Source organism: Coenobita brevimanus, chromosome 17 (assembly GCF_032717465.1).
Source record: "Coenobita brevimanus isolate Jiangsu-jjx chromosome 17, ASM3271746v2, whole genome shotgun sequence".
Taxonomy (NCBI): Eukaryota; Metazoa; Arthropoda; class Malacostraca; order Decapoda; family Coenobitidae; genus Coenobita; species Coenobita brevimanus.
This window is the reverse complement of record NC_136970.1, coordinates 3,616,284-3,637,832: the sequence shown is the minus strand read 5'-3', so window position 1 is coordinate 3,637,832 and position 21,549 is coordinate 3,616,284. Positions and strand designations below refer to the sequence as shown.

The window sequence follows — 21,549 nt, the reverse complement described above, 5'->3', positions numbered from 1 at the left end:
TAGGTTAAAATTGTCTCTTTAATTCACTCTTTAGGTTAAATTTGTCTCTTTAATTCACTCATTAGGTTAAATTTGTCTCTTTAATTCACTCATTAGGTTAAATTTCTCTTTAATTCACTCATTAGGTTAAATTTGTCTCTTTAATTCACTCTTTAGGTTAAATTTGTCTCTTTAATTCACTCTTTAGGTTAAATTTGTCTCTTTAATTCACTCTTTAGGTTAAATTTGTCTTTTGGGTTCCTTCGTCTTTTGGGTTAATTACTTTCCTGCTACTAGTAACTTTTCACAGCTCATATTTTTTCGAGTCACAGCCAACTTTACTCATCACGGTATTACGTCCTCAATAGTCTTAGTTCTACAGTAGCCTATAACGTAAAAATAATAGCATAATATAAACTAACATATAAACCCCTATAATTAGTAACACGGATACATTATAGCACCAGACCAATGCACCAGTGACAGGTAATAGATTAAGCCCTTCATGAGTGACGTATAATTTGGTACTACTATTGATGAAAGATTTTATTTTTCAAGATCCTTTTGGTAGTGAAAGGGGTAGTGAAATATGTATCTAACCCCTCCAGTTCGAAATTGCTCGCCCCAAATAATAATAATAATAATAATAAAAATAATAATAATAATGTTTGGATATAGCATGCGAAGAGAAAATAATGCTGGATGCTGTTATACCCTTCAATTACATCAGCAATTTTATCACCAGACGATTAAATTCAGCTATGGAAGGATGTATAATTACCTATATATCTACTGCCAGACGCCTTAATCCCGTAAGGGTTGGCCACAAACAAATCGCCTCCATGTTCCCTTGTCCCCTGCCATTTTCATTGTCCTCCCCCCATTTCACAACCTCCTCTCTCATACCTCTCCACTTCATCCCTCCATCTCATTTTCGGCCTCCCCTCCACCTCACATACACGCCTTGTTAGTCACTCGCTCCCCATCCTTTCCGCATGGCTATATAGAATAGCAGATTACTCCTGTTCGAAAGTTTAGCTAGAAAAGTAAGAAAAAAAAAATAAAAAGAAGGAGCATCACCGTAAAAAAAAAGGCTAAGCAGTTTTAATACGGGTCAGAGTGCAACAGAGTCACGTATGCTTTGTACAGTCGATCAAAAAAATATTCCAGTGGGGTACAGTGATGGCCAAATTGAACAATATAGGGTGCGAAGTCCCAAGAAGATTAATCATTTACCATCTGAATATCCATGTAATAAAAAATAAGGACGAGAAAATATGAAAGGTAGGCGTTATACAATTTCCTTTAAAAAGCAGGTTACCAGTGTGAGGGGGAAATCGTGGGGCCTCTTCCTGTAGCCATCGTTCGTGGTTTCGTAATGTTTCGCTCAGTGTGTACCTATTTTATTATTATTATTATTATTGACTGTACAATGGGAGCGAGTGGGAGATGTAGATATGGGCTGAATTTTAATGTTCATATTGGCATAATAATCACAATACAAACTAAACTATCGATACTTGTACAACCATACACATATTTCAACTTTCAGTGATATGACTTATTATTATTATTATTATTGCTTCCGGTAGACTTTATTAAGCTCAGACTTGGAGTTAACATAGAGGGTTAAATATTGTCAGCATTAATCTTGTCACTGTGGGGGGGCTCTAGGCTGTATAAATTCGTCTAGTGGTGACAGAAATATACAAATGGCGTGTGGCACTGAAGGGGTTTTAACAGTTGGTTCCAAAATAATTCTATAGGAAAGCGAAACGTATATCACAGAGTATAAAACTTAGCGTAAGTTATGTAATATATACAGTACATATAACTGACAGGCTACAATATTTTAGTAACATATTCATTTCCTCAGTGGAACAATTTCTCCCGTGTCCAAAATGTTCGTCACCGTGTTTACCTATCATAGTTCTTATAAGGTTCACTGCAGAACTGAACCTTTTCCTCGAAGGGAGAGTAGCAGCAGGAATGAATCCTTCCTCATGCTACCAAAGTACGAATTGGGAAGATCTGCCTGTACTGAAGAGTGGTGTACGAGTATGTGAAAACTGAAGAGTTGGAATGACTAAGTTTGTGAGCGTCTGTCACTGATGTTAACGGCATGATGGGAATATGTGCGGGCATGTGAAAGACAGACTACAAGCTTAGTGATCATTTTAACCGCCTTTCATGGCTTGGATTTTGAATCCTATGGTCGCATACCTGGACAGAAATTGTGGCATTCCACATCTATACGATCAGTACGCTTCACAAGTAGGTACTACAATTTGTCCATATAGTCACAGGTGTGACATGGGGTGGGATTAGGAAGCGTGGCGATACAATAGTAGTTGTTTTATACCATTATACTATTTTTATCTGAGAACGACTGGGAAGAGTCTTCATATGTTTCACATTGTTTCCCAGTGTTTTAGGCATTTAAAGATCGCGTAAATGTGGCATTTCACAATTGTGGTTTCCACATATCGTTTAAGCATACCGGTCAGCAGCGAGTGCAACGTATGGTCTCCATATTTTTGTTTAAGCTTATGGCCTATAGGCACAGGGCAGACCCAAAACGCTAGACAAACACTGTAACACCACAGTTCCTGTCACCAAATGACATAATCCATTACATACCTTAACAGTTATCTAATTCTAGGTAATATCACAATAATTGTGTAGCAAAACGTAGTCACAGTATGTGTTAAGTGCAAGTAATATAGAAACAGATAGGATTCTCATGGGCTATATGGTGCCGCAAGCATCTGATGTACATGATAGGTAGATTTACAATACCACTTTCAAGATAGTTCTCACAGCACTGCAAGATATTCCTTCTGTTCTTTGTTCACCAGTGTATCAAAAGGGAGTAAAGTATGACAGTACAATCGCTAAATCCTCCACTGTCGATAACATTTTGGTAATCATGTAGTAGGGTTATATTAGGCCTGTTACTGGCTTAGGAGTTGTAGCACTTCTTCCTTACAAGGATATGCGTATGGCGTGTTAATATTCTACCCTGTGATACTCGTGCAGTGCTGATGCTACAAAAATATGGTTAGCACGAAGGAAAACAGTACCTATCCATCTATCTATCTGTCTATTGCCAGACGCCTTAATCCCGTAAGGAGTAGCCACAAACAAATCGCCTCCATGTCTCCCTGTCCCCCGCCATTTCACTGTCCTGCGCCCAGCTCACACCCCCTTCTGTCATATACCACTCCATTTCATCCTTGGCCTGATCATAATATCCAAAATAAATCGTTTAAGAAAGAAGTGCTACGGATTCTCCAGTAACAAAAGTTTGCGTATTAATCTACTTAGCCATTTTCTTTTCATAGTGGCTAATTAACACCCAATATGACTGTTTTCAAGCACGATAATTATGAGAACGTCTGCTAGTAACGCCCAAACAATTAAGGATTATTACAAAAGCAGAATAATTGATATCTAGAAACCGTTGTTCTTTCCAAGGCCATTTTCATTTTAATTTGGCGGATTTACACCCTGCTTAAATATGTTTAAGCAAGATAATCATGTCTATTATACTCCTTTCACTCTAACTTGGCCCTGATTTTCGTCCTCATACAGTTTATTTGACGAAACTCAGTGGCAAAAATTAAAGAAAAAGTAATGCTACAGTCCTACATGCTTTCCACAACGCACCTCGTGACTACCATAATATTCTAGTGTCAGTCTGTTACAACTCGGTATTCAAGATGGAGAGGTGACGAGTTTAGGCCAAGTTAGAGTAAAACGGGTATAGTAACGCTTCAGAAGCGAAAAATATCACAAATTCAAAGTAACTGTATATCTGGGAACCATCGGAGCGACCGTTAACCGTCTTCTCGCGGGCGTGATGGTCCCAGTTTTGGCGTCATTCATCTGGCTTCCTCCTTTTCCTCCTGTTACCACCTCCGCCGTTCTTCCTTCTCTTCTTTCGCTTCCTCTTCTTCTTCCTGCTCCTCCTGGTCTTCCTCCGCGTGTGGTGTTGTCTGGTGGAGGGTGCACGAGTGGTTTGGCGGAGGGTGGTGGTGGTGGTGTTTTGGTTAGCGAGTTGCGCGTCTTCCCAAGCCTGACGGGAATGAAGAATTGCTATATTTTCCTCATGCATGCAACATCACTCATTTATATTTAGATTTTGTAATATTATTGATTTTTTCACCAGTCACAACTTCACTTGCGCCTTTATACAGAAACATTAAGAAACCTTATTTGTGGAGAGGTATATGGGAGAGGGGTGTGTGAGTTGGGGGAGAGGGCATCGAAATGGCAGGGGACAGGGCGACATGGAGGCGATTTGTTTGTGGCCAGCCCTTACGGGATTAGGCGTTTGGTTGTAGGTAGACAGATCTGGACCTCATTTATGGAGAGGTATATGAGAGAACGGTTGGGGGAAAGGGCATTGAAATGGCACGGGACATGGCCACATGGAGGCGATTTGTCTGTGGCCACGGGAGTAGGGTTTTTGGCTGTAGATAGGTAGATTTGGACCTCCTTTATGGAGAGGTATATGAGATGGGGGGGTGAGCTGAGTACATCGAAATGACAGGGGACAGGGCGACATGGAGGCGATTTATTTGTGGCCAGCCCATACGGAGTTAGGGCATCTAGCTATAGAGAGAGATATATAGGTTTGGAATATATACAGTTTCTTTTTAGACCTGTTCAAGGAAGGACGGTAGCGCAGATCAACCATTATAAAAACCACTTATATTTTGGGTGCTCCAGCTTGCAAGGAATTTATCGAAAATATAGAGAATTTGAATTTTTAATAAGAGGCGCTACAACTTTTTAGGGTTTTAAGATTTTAATATATCTGAGTAAATTGTTTATCAAAGGAGATACTGAATATTGAGTTCTGTTAATTTTTACCAAAAACGAAAGAGAGAGAGAGAGAGAGAGAGAGAGAGAGAGACACACACACACACACACACACACACACACACACACACACACACACACACACACACACACACACACACACACACACACACACACACACACACACACACACACACACACACACACACACTACTCACGGTAATCTTGCTGGCGTATTTCCTCCTGAAGGGCAGCGCTACACTGTTAGGCAAGTACAGGAGTCTGGCATTTTCTCTGTCCTCCCAGCCCAGGATCAGGTACTCTCTGGGGACAAAGACCTAATTATTCCCTGAAGATTATTACCATGGAATAATTACCTCTGTTGAGAATAATTACTTCTATTGAATTATATTATGGTACCACAGAATAATTACTGCATTGCATTATATTAGGCTACCGCGGAATAATTACCTCACTGAATTATATTAAGCCGCGTTTTTCTCGTCCAAGCTGCCGGATCGGATTCGAAGCCAGCTTCGGTGAAACCAAGCTGCCCCGTTTTTGTTGGCCAAAGTGATACGAAGCCGGCCCAAGAGTTTGTCATCGAAACCAAGACCGTCTTCGTATCCCACCCAAGCGTGGTCGGGAGCAGTCTTGGTGTAGCTTGGGGAGAGTGAGATTGGCCAGCAAGGACACATAAATGATAAATATCATGAAATTCGCACGATGTACATAAAATTAGGGTGCAGGTGGCTAATATTAACGACATATAGAGCCAGTTCAGCACAAATAACGGCTACTTGTAAGTTGCATATTCGTCAGAAGATCGTCTTCGGCGAACCCCTCTGTTTACGTTGCGATCGTCACGTAATTTTTCGGTTCTACGTATCCTGGACCATTTTTGCGGACAGAAACCAAGCGTCCCAAGACGCGCTTCGAATCCCAAGCTCCAGCTTGGACGACAAAAACACGGCTTTAGGATACCCCGGAGTATGTTTACTGAGGCTACCACGGGTGCAGGAAGCAAACAGGAGTAACAGTATCAGGAGACAGTGATGTAGCAGGAACTTCCTATTAGAGACCAAACCTCCACACATTTCTCTGCTACCGCAAGGGAACATCGGTTCACTGCGTGGGCCAGCCCTGCAGGGGCTGCTGTTTGCCTGTGGTTGATGGGTCTGCTCGACCAGACAGATCTGTGTGGATCTACTACTTCGTTTTGATGTTGTTTGAAATATCAGTATCAGATGAAATGCTTAGGTATGGGGGTGAGATTGTTGTGGAGTGGATATGGAAGTTGTGTAGATTGGCTTGGGAAGAGGGAAGGGTTCCAGAGGACTGGAAATCAGGTATAATTGTTCCTCTGTACAAAGGAAAAGGGGAGAGAGAAGTATGTGGTAACCATAGGGGTATTTGCCTTCTTAGTGTGACTGGTAAAATATATGGTAGAATACTCATTGATAGGGCTAGGCATATGACAGAGGAGCTAGTTGGAGAAGAACAAGGGGGATTTAGGAAGGGAAAAGGGTGTGTAGATCAGATATTTGTTCTAAGATGTTTAGTGGAAAAGTATCTAGAGAAGGGAAGGAAAGTGTACGCTGCCTTCATGGACTTGGAGAAAGCTTATGACAGAATAGATAGGAAAGGTATGTGGAAGGTATTAAGAATATATGGAGTGGAGGGGAAATTGTTGAGTGCTGTGAAGAGTATGTACGAGGGAGCTAGGGCTACGGTGCGAGTGGATGGTGAGCTGAGTGAGTTCTTTGATCTCAATGTGGGACTGAAACAGGGGTGTGTAATGTCTCCATGGCTGTTTAATATATATATGGATGGGGTCGTAAAGGAGGTACAAGGTAGGGCAGTGGATGTGGGGGTGGCCCTAATGAATGAGGGTGAGATTTGGAAGCTTCCGGTGTTGCTGTTTGCTGATGATACAGTATTGTTGAGTGAAGATGAATGGGAGTTGCAAGGTTTGGTGAATGAATTTGGGACAGTGTGTAGGAGGAGGAAGCTGAAAGTTAATGTAAACAAAAGTAAAGTTATGGTGTTTGAGAGGAATGAAGTCACAGAGTGTGCAGTGAGGTTGGATGGTGAGGATATGGAGAATGTGAGTGCATTCAAGTACTTGGGTAGTGTGATGAGTAAGGATGGAACTTTGGGGGATGAAGTACGTGAAAGGGTACAGCAGGGAAGGAAGGCTGTTGGCACACTGAAAGCAGTGATGAGAAATAGGGAGGTGAGTATGGAAGTTAAGAAGTCACTGCATGATGGTATTGTGATCCCTACCCTGACGTATGGAAGCGAGGCGTGGACCTTGCAAGAGGGGAACAAGTCAAGAGTGAGAGCAGTGGAAATGAGTTACTTGAGAGGAGCATGTGGAGTGACATGGAGGGACAGGTTGACGAATGAAGAAGTGAAGGAACGTTGTGGGGTAGATGTGGATGTGGTTGAAAAGATTAGGAGAAATACACTGAGGTGGTTTGGACATGTGGAGAGGATGGAGAATGAAAGACTGACTAAGAGGGTGTATGTAGGTGAGGTGGAGGGAGGGAGAGGGAGGGGTAGACCGAGGATGAGGTGGAGGGATGGAGTTGAGAGGTATGTGAGGGAGGGGGGGTGAGTTGGGGGGAGGGGAGTCAAATGGTGGGTGACAGAGTGACTTGGAGGCGTTTTGTCTGCGGCCACCCTTTGCGGGATTAGGGCGTCGGGCTATAGATAGATAGATAGATGACTACAAACTTCTCATCAGTAGGGGAAAAAATGATCAAACTTCCAAATGCGCGTGCGTATGAGACTGGGAACTACACGGTCATAGTTTTGATTATTAAATATTTTATTTACCATTATGCGAACCATCTGCCGGTTTAAGTCTTAGAAAATGCTGTTGTAAGATAGCCGTCATAAGTTTGAGACCCGGGGCGCATCCCAGAACGTCCGGACTTGGGAAGGTTTGGATGTAAAGAAGGATAATGAACCTTAAAAATACCTGTAAAGATAAAGAATACAAAATAGGGGCGTAAATACAAACTGTGCAGGGGTGAGGGGTGGGCATGCGCAGGATCGGTTAGTCCACAGGTGTGCGTCCCTCCCTGCCTTCAGTAGCGCCCCGCCCCCCAGCAGCACTGCATGCACCCGTACCGTCGTCAGCGTCAAATCTCCGAAGCTTTCCACACTGCGTACTCGCCCACGCAGCCCTGCACACAAGGGGTTGACATTATGTGGCGTCTCTCTCTCTCTCTCTCTCTCTCTCTCTCTCTCTCACACACACACACACGCTTGACTTAAAATTACCATCTCGCCATCTTGAATGCAAAATCATTACATTACGGTATCACTGGAATATGACCCTATACGTTTTTCACACTCACTTGACCCTAAAATTTCCATCTTCATCTTAAATGCTCAGTTTTTAATAACAGAACAACACTAGGATATGATGCCCGTCACAAAATGCAATGGGAGAGACGTAGAGCCGTAACACTGTCTGTTTCTGCCACTGAGCTACGTGAAGTAAATTAGTATGACGAACATCTGGGCCAAATTGAAAAAAAAAAAAAAAAAGTTTAGAAAAAGTGGTTCAAGGTTCAGACTGACGAAAATCTGGACCAAGTTGAAAAAATAAAGTTCAAGGTTCACTGACGAAAATCTGGACCAAGTTAAAAAACAAACAAAAAAGTTCAGGGTTTAAGGTAAATTGAAAGACTTCGGATGCTTGCTAAACCATCTTACCTTTCCACCCCAGTTAGGCCTTTTACTGGATGGCATAGGAGACCGTAGCACCTCTCCCTTACCGATTTATTCTTCCATGTTACATCTTGACATTCCCTGGTGTGTTACCTATATCGCTTTTAATATGGACCTAGTTTGGATCAGTGGCACTTAAGATAGCAATGGATCTTTAAATAATACTGTTACTAAAAATTTACTGTGGACTCCACAGCAAAATAAGACATCAAAAAAAAAATTAACTTATGAAGGCTTAGGTCCGTATTCCCGTCGGTTAAAGAAGTTCCCTAGCACCTCTTTTTCAGCTGTTTATTTTTAGGTGCGTCTGGTTAATATCATTTGGTATGTTGTTTATGCTGATTCCGTGTGTGTGGGGAGAGCATGTGGAGATCGTCAGGCATGATAGGACTAGTCTTGCTGGTGAGTCTCTTGAGTGTGTGGAAGAGTTTTGTTACTTGGGAAACATATTATGTGCTGGAGGTGGGGCTGGAGTGAGGAGTTAGTGGAAGAAGTATAGGGAGCTGTTGCCTCTAAGGGATTTTTGCTATGCGGCATGTGTTAGGAGGGTAATGCTGTATGCTACTGAGACCAGGGCAGTAAAAGAAGAGGATATTCGTAGGCTCACACGTACAGAATGACAATGATAAGGCGGATGTGCAATGCGTCCTGGAATGCGAGGCCTGGGGGGGGGGTAGGTTTACGATGGAAGAGTTAAGTGGCAGGGTGGGACAGGAGTGTATGGTGTTGTGATGAGGAGGGGTAGATTGAGGCGGTTTGGGCATGTGGAGAGGACCGGGGTTGGGTGCAGAAAGTGAGAAGTGTGAACGTTGGGGGTAGAGTTGCGAGAGGCAGACGGAAAGAGACCTGGGATGAGGTCATAGTGCGTGACCCCAAGGATAAGGGACTGAATAGGGAGGCTGCCAGAGACCGAGTAGCATGAAGAGCCGCCATTACGTGACCAAGGCCGACGCATGAAAGCATGATGGAGCTTTTATAGAAGAAATGAAACGAATGGTGGCACTGGAATGATTCAAAAGGCACAGAAGAGGATAGTAAGGAGTAATAAGCAAACTAAATCGCTTTGGAACAGGTGTTAGGGAGTTTCCTTAACCGATGAGAATACGGGTCCTAGTCTATAAGGAAGTGTGACAAAAAAATATATCCATGTGTAGGGTTTTGAGAACGGTTGAGAATACTTTTTTTTTTTCTTTTTCGAATCATAGTGAAAGCGTTGTGTTTATCCATCATATTAATTTCAGTTGTACAGTTATAAGGCAGGCTGAGAATAGAACACTAACAAGGAAGGCTGGGAATAGAACTAACAAGGAAGGCTGGGAATAGAACTAACAAGGAAGGCTGAGAATAGAACGAAGAAGGAAGGCTGAGAACAGAATTAACAAGGAAGGCTGAGAATAGAACGAACAAGGAAGGCTGAGAATAGAACTAACGAGGAAGGCTGAGAATAGAACTAACTAGGAAGGCTGAGAATTAACAAGGAAGGCTGAGAATAGAACTAACAAGGAAGGCTGAGAATAGAACTAACAAGGAAGGCTGAGAATAGAACTAACAAGGAAGGCTGAGAATAGAACTAACAAGAAAGACTAAGAACTAGGAAGGAAGGCTGAGAATAGGGCCAACAAGGAAGGCTAAGAATAATTAATCCTACCGTATGTGAAGCGTGATGTGAGGTAGATCTTTTTGCGCAGTGGTCGTGGTCGTCCGCATACACAGGGCGCAGCTGAGGTCGTACAAGGGGGGAGAGGGGTGGTTAGATGGATCCAGTCAAGAATTGCCGGGTCGTAATAATCAGCATTCGTACTTGCAAACTTTATTGAGGCTGAGGTTATTTATCCATCTGTCTATCTATCTACCTATCTATCCATCTATCTGTCTGTCTATCTATCTACCTGTCTCTCTCTCTCTCTCTCTCTCTCTCTCTTACTTCATGCAGCCATCAAACACTTTACAACCAAACTACGGCACAGTGAAAAATAAAGTGAAAAAGAAAAAAAAAACTTTCTGATGCTTATACTACACTGAAGATATGTTTACAGTAAAATTTGGCGAGGATAATTTAGGAATACAGCACCAAAAGTAATGGAAAATATGAAATGAACGATTATATTTGCGAAACAGTAGCAGATGTGTCACTTGAATTTTGTTTTTTATCATTCAGTTAGCTCGGTCTTTATGTTATGGACGTTCGGATTGGCTAATACAACACCGATTATAAGCTGGTATTGTGCTCTCGTCATATCAAAATCATCATCAATCATCATCATCCGGACCTTCCTTTCCCATCCTAGGGCAGCAAAATCATCATAATCATCCTACTCATCATCATCTTAATTATCATCATCGTCACTGTCATCATCATCATCCTAATCATCATCATCATCCTAATCATCATCATCATCATCATCCTTATCATCACCATCCTAATCATCATTATCATCATCTTAATTATCATGATCATCATCTTAATCATCATCATCATTCTAATCATCATCATCAGCATCATCCCAAGAGGTAAGATCCAGAAGCAAGAAAGGAGATAGCATAAGAGTGGCAAAGAGACCTACTAATTACTAAGATGCTGCGGGAGTGTCAATCCCTTATTACCGGTACATGCTCCCTCCTACTTAATTCATCCAGTCACCTCGATCGCCCGTCATTAGCCTTTGATAAATAACCAGAGTAGTAGATAAGAAGGAGATGTTTGCTGACCTGAAAGTGCGTGTGACCTCTCTTGACCTACCTTCCTGTGGGGCGGGCTGGGTTGTCGGATCTGAGGACATAAGAGACCATAGTTTAGCTTGGCAGTGAGAGGACCATATTGAGCTAAGGAAACTTGATCAAGGTGCAAGAATAACAGAAGACATTATTGTCAGTTGCATGGGGACATAAATTCGTAAAGGGAAAATGCAAGATTTCGTTTCATTTCGTTTAGTTTTTGAAGACTTCAACATGTTTGCATGCGTCGGCCTTGGTCACATAATGGCGGCTGTCAATGCTGTTCGATCTCTGGCAGCTTCCCTATTTAGTCTCTTATCCCTGAGGTCACACCCAGTGACCTCGTCCTAGGTCTTTTTCGGTCTTCCCCTCGCCATCCTACCCCCAGCGTTAACACTTTTCGCTCTCTGCACCTAATTATCATCCCCCATCCTCTCCACATGCCCAAACCATCTCAATCCACCTCTCCTCGTCACAACACCAATACACTCCAGTCCCATCCTACCTCTCAACTGTTCATCGTAAACCTAGCTCCCCCACGCCTTGCACTCAGGAACGCACTTCACAGCCACCAAATCATTGCCATTTCTGTACGTTTGAGCCTGCGAATATCCTATTCCTTTTCTGCCCAGGTCTCACCACCATACAGCATTACACTCCTAACACATGCATCATACAAAGAGCCCATAGCATGGAGGGAGAGCCCTCTCAATGTCAGGAGAGGCATTAGCTCCCTGATACACTCCTCACTCTACCCACAAAGCCAGCTCTAGCCCCACCTTCAGCACATAACATGTCTCCCAAATATCAAAACTTCCACACACTCAAAAGACCCACCACCAAGTTCAGTCCTTTCACGCCTAACAATCTCCACTTGCTCTCCTCAACACACCGCACACATGAAATCAGCATTATCTCGCAGTCTACCTCTAGAACAACCACATCTTTTATGCGCCTTCATATTACAAACACTGCACAAGATGGAATTACTTCTCACGCCTTTATGGCAAATCGCACATGGCCACTCTCCCTCTTCTTTGACAGTGCCGCCACCATCACTTTTGTTTTATCTGCATTTACTCTTAAACCCTTGTGTCCCATACCATCTCTCCACTCCCTAAATCTTTCCTCCGCCTTCCTTTCATTCTCAGCAGTCAACACCAATCATCTGCATACATCTCCCACGAGAGTCCATTTCTGAAGTCAAGTGAGAAGGCTTCAAGTACCATGATAAACAAAAAGGGGCTCAAGACTGACCCCCCTGATGCATGCCAACATTCACGGCAAACTCATCACTCAAATCTCCATTCATCCTTACCTGGGTGCGAGCACAAACATACATAACCATTTGAAATATGCTAAGGCAATATGAAAACTAATAAACTGGGAAATGAAAAAAAACAACCACTGGAGTAAAAAATAAATCAATCAATGAATAAATACATGCTTTTAACTGTACGGAAATAAAACAGAAATTCACTTTTTTGAGAGGCATGACAATTAAAATGTTAAAAAATATATTAGTTTTATTAAAGGAAGTCAACAATTTCGAAGGAAAAATTTAGGATGTAAATTTTTTGAAGGACAGTAACCTCTGATTTGCGAAGGAAAAAAAAATCCTGAATGTTCATTCATTGCCAGACGCCATGTATCCCAAACGGGGTGGCCAAGGGCTTTGAGTTAATTGTTTTACAGGGAGGGGCACTAATCCTCCACCAACCCCACTTGACACGTAGGGAGTTATGCCAACAGCATCTGGTGTTCCCAGGCGGTCACCCATCCAAGTACTAACCAGACCCAACGTTGCTTAACTTCGCTGATCGGACGGGAAGCGGTGTACTCAACGTGGTATGGCCGAAATTTACCAGCGAAAACTAATGCTGTTAATTTTACGAGGGCAAAATAAAGTTCACAATTTTTAGGAATATAAATTAAACACTGAGTCGGCTGGCAAAAAATAAATAAATAAATAATATGTAAATCTGAGGCTGATAAAAGCTTGAATTTACGAAGGGATAAGTAAGCCGTGAATTTTGTAGTGAATAATAAGTCTTAGTAGGAACCCAAAGACCAGAAAGCAGATTATTTAAAGACAGGGGACCATCTTTCGCCCCCTGGTGGGTGGCTAAGGGTCCCGTTATTTTCTAGCCTTAAATAGGTAGATAAATAAATAGGCAGAGAAGTACAAGAGGAATCGAACTTGCATCAGTCGGAAATTTTAAACGTACTATACTACCGTGAGTCAAATCGTCCTATCTAAATTTTCCGTAGCGGTGGGATGATGGCAACTCTTGTTTAACCTCTTCAGTCCGAGGAGGTCTTGTCTAGCCTGAATAAAAATCGTCTGGAGTCTGAACGATGAGAGAGAGAGAGAGAGAGAGAGAGAGAGTCATGGCATAGATGGGGTTATTGGAGACTTGCTGAGAGAGAGAGAGAGAGAGAGTCATGGCATAGATGGGGTTATTGGAGACTTGCTGAGAGAGAGAGAGAGAGAGAGAGAGTCATGGTATAGATGGGGTTATTGGAGAGAGAGAGAGAGAGAGAGAGAGAGAGAGAGAGAGTGAGTCATGGTATAGATGGGGTTATTGGAGACTTGGAGAGAGAGAGAGAGAGAGAGAGAGAGTGAGTCATGGTATAGATGGGGTTATTGGAGACTTGGAGAGAGAGAGAGAGAGAGAGAGAGAGAGAGAGAGAGAGAGAGGAGTCATGGTATAGATGGGGTTATTGGAGAGAGAGAGAGAGAGAGAGAGAGTCAGGGTATAAATGGGGTTATTGGAGACTTGCTGAGAGAGAGAGAGAGAGAGAGAGAGAGAGAGAGAGAGGGAGGGAGGGAAGAGTCCCGGTATAGATGGGGTTATTATAGACTTGCTAATCTCTAAAATGGTGGTGGAGAGGGACGCCTTCACGTGGTGGCACCAATATAACTACGCATTATCTCTGCCCTGTTATGCATATGTCCCTCAAACCAGTCCCTATCCCCAGAGAAGAGAGGAGGACTGTGAACACTGGATAAATACAGCTCCAGCCTGCAGTCCACCGGGTTCACGTTTTGAGCCTGGCAGTCCAACTACAGCCGATCCCAAAACTGACTATGATGTTTGAAGTCAGTGAGAATATAATAAAGACGTTCTCGGGCTGCAGGGGTTAAGGTTAATAATGGGGAGAGGTAATAAAGCTTTTTTTTAATAACAACAGAGGAAGGAAGAACATGTGAATAAAGAAAAATAATCCATACATCATAAGTGTCCTTTATTCATAAAAAAAAATATGTTACAGTTGGACTTGAACAGCTGTAGGTACTTTATATAGGGTAAATAAAGTTAATAGATCAATAAAATAAAAGCCATACCTGTAGACATAATAGCCATACCTGTAGACATAATGGCCATACCTGTAGAAATAATAGCCACACCTGTAGAAATAACAGAAATAATAGCCATACTTGTAGAAATAATAGCCATACCTGTAGAAATAATAGCCATACCTGTAGAAATAATAGAGAAATAATAGCCATACCTGTAGAAATAATAGCCATACCTGTAGACATAATAGCCACACCTGTAGAAATAACAGCCACACCTGTAGAAATAACAGCCACACCTGTAGAAATAACAGCCACACCTGTAGAAATAATAGCCACACCTGTAGAAATAATAGCCATACCTGTAGAAATAATAGCCACACCTGTAGAAATAATAGCCACACCTGTAGAAATAATAGCCATACCTGTAGAAATAATAGCCATACCTGTAGAAATAATAGCCATACCTGTAGAAATAATAGCCACACCTGTAGAAATAATAGCCACACCTGTAGAAATAATAGCCACACCTGTAGAAATAATAGCCATACCTGTAGAAATAATGGCCTGCGGTGTGATGCAAATTCCACGATCATACAATGGCAGGTCTTCACACGCCAGATTCTCCGGCCAAGGGATTTGAAATTTTGAAAGTAACGGTAGACAGCCAGTTCTTGCAGCCGTACACACACTCCTGCACGGCGGTACGGCCTCGTTTACGAACCCAACCGTACATATAGGCACGTACATGGAGCACAGGAAGAACTCCAGCTGGTCTGAGCACTTGGTCCATCGTAACAGCTGTTGGATAAGACAAAGGATACGTTTGATAGCCGCACCCACCCGTGCAGTATTTTATGGGAGAGAAATAATTACTCATCCAGCACCTAAATGATACCGTTATAGATCACAGCCCGTCCCAGTACAGCTACCTACCCATTGCTGTCTCCTGCCTCTGTCATAGTTGCGGCTATTCTGACGCGACTCAGGTACGCGGTCGACTATATGCACACACACACACACACACACACACACACACACACACACACACACACACACACACACACACACACACACACACACAGCGGAAACATACACTCGCACGTTACCACACACGGGTAAAAAAAAAAAAAAAAAAAAAAAAAATGAGTATTATATTAGCTTTCAAGAGTTATCGAATAATAACTGATAATTGCTGACAAGTGTGAGAATAGTATTAACAGATTCAGGAACAAAAATTAAAAATAATAAAGTTTAGATAGAAAACAAAAAAAAAATGCTCGCCAGTTAGACAAGGAAATAAGGTGTGCAGATGCCTTAGATTTCATTCTCTCTCTCTCTCTCTCTCTCTCTCTCTCTGTTTGTGTGTGTGTGTGTGTGTGTGTGTGTGTGTGTGTGTGTGTGTGTGTGTGTGTTTCCATGCATGACGTATTTAGCCTACATGTGCTAAATGTCACAGTTTGGCTGGGAATACTCATGTGAGGGTGGTTCTCTCTCTCTCTCTCTCTCTCTCTCTCTCTCTCTCTCTCTCTCTCTCTCTAAGTATAGATGAAAAAATATATATAATTAACAGTACTACATCTAGTGTATTAGTATTTGTAGCTTCAATTTTAATCCTACTTTCTAACATTCTTATATAATTTTCATTGTATTTAGTTCCATATGGGTGTGCTTCTCCCTGTTTTCCTTTACTGCTGATTCTGGAAGGTGAGAGAGAGAGAGAGAGAGAGAGAGAGAGAGAGAGAGAGAGAGAGAACCTATTTTGCCATCATACTTGTAAACTTATTGTAATTTTTTTTTTTTATTTACATTTAGGTGAGACCATGTGCTTTGAATTGTATGGTCTGTGTGGTCTGTTTCTATGTAACTTGAATCGTAAGGTCTGTATGGTCTTGTAACCTGAATCGTGTGGTCTGTGTGGTCTTGTAACTTAAATCGTAAGGTCTGTATGGTCTTGTAACATGAATAATTAGGTCTGTGGTCTTGTAACTTGAATAATAGGTCTGTTTGGTCTTGTAACTTGAATTGTAAGGTCTGTATGGTCTTGTAACTTAAATAATTAGGTCTGTATGGTCTTGTAACTTAAATAATTAGCTCTGTATGGTCTTGTAACTTGAATAATAGGTCTGTTTGGTCTTGTAATGAATCTTAAGGTCTGTATGGTCCTGTAACTTAAATAATTAGGTTTGTATGGTCTTGTAACTTAAATCATTAGGTCTGTATGGTCTTGTAACTTGAATAATTAGGTCGTGTGGCAAATGGTAAGGTCCGTATGGTCAATCGTAAGGTCTGAATCGTCTTCTAAACTTGAGTCGTTCGGCCTGTGTGGTGTTGTAACTCCAGGTATATGGTCTTGTAACTTTAATAATTAGGTCCGTATGGTCTTAATTTGAATCGTAAGGCCTTTGTGGTCTCCTCCCATCTTAACTCACCTCAAATTGATCGATAGCCAGCTGTGCATTTTCCTGCGTGGAGTGGTGAAGGAGGTTGGGCATACGAGTGAGGTTGTACGGCATGGCGCGGCACATGGGTATCGTTATCTCTTCGCACTGTGACCCCACCTGACCCCGTGCCACGCCCACGCACGCCAGCACCGCCACCACCACCCACGCCCGCGCCAAGATGGGACACGGGTAACGGTGGGCGAGAGTGAGGAATTTCGGGCGCATTTTTCACCGTCTGGTTGTTTGATTAAGTAGGTAGGTAATTGGACTGTTTACCTGGTTTAGCTTGGTAGGTAGGTGTTTAGCTGTGTTAGGTAGGTAGGTAGGCAGGGAGATTGATAGATGGCTGGTAAGTATTCATTCGGTTAGTAGGTTAGGTAGGTAGGTAGGCAGGGATGCATAGATAGATAGATGGCTGGTAAGTAGTCATTCATTCGGTTAGTAGGTTAGGTAGGTAGTTCGATTAGGTAGTAGTCAGTTAGGTCGCCAGGTAATGTCACCCACTCATCAGCTTGATAGTCATTAATTTTGTTATTCATATACTCAGTCATACATTTATTCCACTAATTACTCCGTAGGTTACATTAGTTTGATACCCTGTCAGTGATGTGCCATTCTGGATGACACCTGAACTACCCCGTCTGACCTAGTGACGTGTGTATGTGTGGGTCAGGTATGGTCACCCCTGCCAGGTGAAGGTGCAGGGGCAGGGGGCAGGGATGGTGTATGAACCGGTACATGTCATTGATTCTCGCCTGTGGTCACGTTGTAAAGTCGCGATGCACCTTTTTACCAGTTAACAATCTCTCCAATCAACAATCTCTCCAATTAACAATCTCGGCAGTGGTCACGATACACCTTTTTGCCAATTATCAATCACTGCACTCATGTTCCTGACCTCATCACTCCAGCGACTGCGGAGTGAGTGATATGGTATTGCACTTGCAGCTTCATTTATCTCTTGGTTTATATCCGTAAAAATATCAAAGATTTGTGTTCTAAATATGTCTATTCCATGTTGTGGTAAGCAGGGGTCGGTCATTAAATGCCTCTCTCTGTTTTGTGTAGAAAAAAGGCTTGAGATATCCAGACTAAATACTTAAGGTGACGTCCCTCCTTCCATATGGTTATTTCTTTAATACAAGCCACAGTAATCACGTCCCATTAAAGACTCAATTATACCGGTAGCCCCACTAAACACGTCATTAAGCACATTCATTACGTCTGTGCGGTATAAGTACTTCGGTAAACGTATTATAGAAACTGTCCCTTAAATGCAGGGCACATATCACTTTAAATCACACACCAGATGATCATTACGCACACGATTACGTCACACCATCACCATCTCACATCTTCCTGATACCCTTGTTTACACTTCCTTCACTTGTAAACTTTGCACGATGAAAACTTTGTAAACTTCTTTATGAATTTTAAGTCGCTTGTTGGTATTTGTAAGGAAGGATGGTGGTAGTTTCTCTTCATTAGTGTTATAGAGTCGATAGGTGTGTAATTATAGGGGCTTGAGGGAGATATTTAGCGTCCTGTGTTCGCCTATAACTTGACTTGCTTCCCATCCAACCCGCCATGCCAGACATAACGTGCAATTATCTTACCGGACTGAACCTTCAAATCTTCGCTCTTCTGATTTATTTTCGTGATTATTTCCTAACTTATTAATACTCTGATGTCTTGATTGAGGACAAGTGGCTATGAATAGACCATTGTTTTCGCTAGGTGTATTTAAGGGTGCCGTCTTGCGTCTGGCAGAGCGGGGCTATGCATGTGGATTGTGCAAAGTGAATAGGCTGATAACACACTGAAAGCCTTGCCATTCTCGTCTTTCATCCCGCTTTTTCACGCCATCTGGGACCTTGCCCACCCATATCATTTTCTCTCAAGGAAAATATTTACCCTGGCGGTGGATTTTGAAGTTGAGAAAGGGAAATAACGGACGGAATGGCGGTTAAGGAGGCCGCTTTTGTCGGTTGATATAAACTGGAACTCGTCTGAACATTTAAGATTTCACGCGCTTCGGGGAGTTGTTCGCATGTGGGAAGTGCCGGAGGAGACAAGGAGGGAAGGAGAGGAAGAGGGAGGAGGGGGACGGACACGGAGAGAAGTGGGGGAAAGGAAGAGAGTGAATGAGTAGGATGAGGATAATGGAAGGAAGGAAGGAGAGGGAGAGGGAAGAGGTGAAGGTAGGATAAGGAAGGATAGGGAGAATAAGAAAGTAGGGGAGAAGTAAAGGAAAAGAGAGAGGAAGAAATAGGAGGTGGAAGGACGCGGAGAGAAAAAGGGGAGGGGGGGAGGGGAGGGCGAAGGTAGATAATGGAGGGAAGGGAGGAGGGGGGAGAGAAGAGGTGAAGGTAGGATGTGGAAGGTTAGGTAAAGAATGAGAAAAGAGGGAGGAGATGAAAGGAAGGAGAGAGGATGAGGGTGGAGGAGGACGGACGGGGAGAGAAGATGAAGGGAAAGGTGGGAGGTGGGGGGGGGAGAGGAGTTGAAGACAGGATATAGAGGGATAGGGAAGAATGAAAGAGGAGGGAGGAGATGAAGGGAAGGAAGAGGAGGGAGAGAAAGGGAAAAAAGAGAAGGTGGAGAGACAGAGAATAGGAGCAGGAAGAGAAGGGAGGTGAGAGGAGGTTTGGGATAGTGGAGGGGTTAGAGAAAAGGTAGAGAGAGAGAGAGAGAAGATAGGATGGAAGGAGGAGAGGAAGGGTATGGGAGATGGTAGAGAGGTAGTGAAGGAAGGAGAGGAACAGAGAGAGGAGAGGACACATGGACGGAGAGAAGGGGAAGGGGGATGAGGGAGGTGGAGGAACAGGGAGAGATGGGAGGAGGGAGGAGAGAATGACGGGAGAAATGGGGGAGGAGGGAGGGAATAGAGGGATAGGAAGAGACTGGGGAGGAGGGAGAAGGTGGAGAAACAGGAAGGAGACAGAAGATGGGAGGGAAGATGTTAGGCGTGGGAGAGAGAGAGAGAGAGAGAGAGTGGGGGGGAAAGACAGAGAGAGCGAGCGATGTAACACAATACTGTCTAGACACAACTCAACTTCAGAGGTATATATTTACAAACATTATAATTCCCGACACCGAGAGCAGAAGTGGCTGTGTGCTCACTTGTTTGTCTTCATTTGAAAGATTACGCGTATAGTGCATTTATTTTATCCTGGTAAAAATCCCTAACCCTTTATAGTTCAGTTGATGGCCAAGTGTTATCATATTGGAGAGGAGCTTTGATTAGTAACCAGGGAGACTCATTCCTGTCTAATAACTAAGGCTTACTCAGTTTACCATAACCTGACAAAGATCCCCAATCCCTTTCAGTTCAGTTGATAGCCAGGTGTTAACATGCTGGAAGATTGATTTGATTAGTAACCAAGGAGACTCGTTCTTACCTAATGGCTTAGGCTCCTCGAATTTTATGCAACTACGAATTAATATTGAACTTGTAGGAGTAGCCCAGTTCCCTCTGATGAAACCAAGCTTATTATATTATGGATGCTCGTCGACTGTTCGTTAACGGTAACGCTACGTGATATTTGCTTACAGTACAGTATATGAGGTACAGAAATGCCGAATATCTCGCCAGTTTAGCAGTAGTAGTAGTAGTAGTGGTAGTGTAGTAGTTAGCAGCAGTAGTAGTAGTAGTAGTTAGCAGTAGTAGTAGTAGCCCCCATGCTAATCTGAACGGGAACTCGGTGGACTGCAGACTGAAGTTGCCCCCTCGCTGCAGTCCACCATCCTGCTTTCGGGGGATAGGGAGTCGAGTTACATTTGCATAACTGGGCAGTAGAGCAGCCCGTTCATATCGATGCCACCACTTGAAGGCGTCCCTCTACCCAATGTGGACACTTAAATCAACAATTGTGTAAGTTCAGTAGTACATACGGTGCTGGAGAGGGACGCCTTCAAGTGGTGGCACTGATAGAGCCGAGGTTCTCCACTGCCTGGTTGTGGAAACGTCCCTGAACCCCCCTCCCCATGCCCCGAAAGAGGGATGGGAAGCTGCAGGAGGGGGGAACATGCAGCCTACAGACTATGGAGATTATGTGCGGATGATCCTGGGGTTGCAACTGCTACTACTATTACTACTACTACTACATCGATATTTAAGTGAGATCAGTGGTATTAAAATTAGAATGTTACGTGCAAAATATATCTAAGGAAGAGCTCCAAGTGAGCGAGATGTGTCCTTGATTATGGGACTCACTTTGTCACCTAAATATACATTGCATTCCTCTTGATAATAAAGCGTGGTATCTATCTATCTGTCTATCTATATATCTATTACCAGACGCCTTAATCCCGTTAGTAGTGGCCACACACATATCGCCTCCATGTCGCCCTGTCCCGTGCCATTTAGCTGCCCTCCCCTCAGCTCAAACCCCTCTCTCAAGTACCTCTCCTACCTCTCCACTCCATCCCTCCATCTCATCCTCTGTCTCCCCCTCCCTCTCCTCCCTTCCACCTCACTCACATACACTTTCCGCGTCAGTCTTTCCTGCTTCATCCTCTCCACATGACTAAACCACC

At 43.1% G+C, this 21,549-nt stretch overlaps 1 protein-coding gene and 1 non-coding gene across 2 annotated transcripts; both read right to left on the bottom strand.

Annotated features, from left to right (window-relative positions):
• Positions 1 to 332: 332 nt before the first annotated feature.
• LOC145391228 (secreted frizzled-related protein 3-like) lies at positions 333 to 17,259 on the bottom strand. The gene is made up of 7 exons (XM_080265904.1): positions 16,999 to 17,259; positions 15,118 to 15,367; positions 11,291 to 11,320; positions 10,199 to 10,270; positions 7,835 to 8,000; positions 5,025 to 5,130; positions 333 to 365 (listed from the first exon to the last, which is right to left on the bottom strand). The coding sequence occupies exons 1-7, from the start codon at positions 17,233 to 17,235 to the stop codon at positions 333 to 335; spliced, it is 894 nt and encodes a 297-aa protein (XP_080122030.1). The 5' UTR covers positions 17,236 to 17,259.
• On the bottom strand, positions 13,009 to 13,127 carry LOC145391306 (5S ribosomal RNA). Its single transcript, XR_013895820.1, has one exon. It is a non-coding gene; the product is annotated as a 5S ribosomal RNA (ribosomal RNA).
• Positions 17,260 to 21,549: the final 4,290 nt, after the last annotated feature.

Bases quoted from the DNA above. Each gene is read 5' to 3' on its own strand.
- LOC145391228 (XM_080265904.1), bottom strand. From the start codon at position 17,235: ATGCGCCCGAAATTCCTCACTCTCGCCCACCGTTACCCGTGTCCCATC. The intron at 15,368-16,998 runs GTGAGTTAAGAT...CTTATCCAACAG, and splicing joins TGGCTATCGATCAATTTGAG to CTGTTACGATGGACCAAGTG. The intron at 10,271-11,290 runs GTAGGTCAAGAG...GTACGACCTCAG, and splicing joins CCAGCCCGCCCCACAGGAAG to CTGCGCCCTGTGTATGCGGA.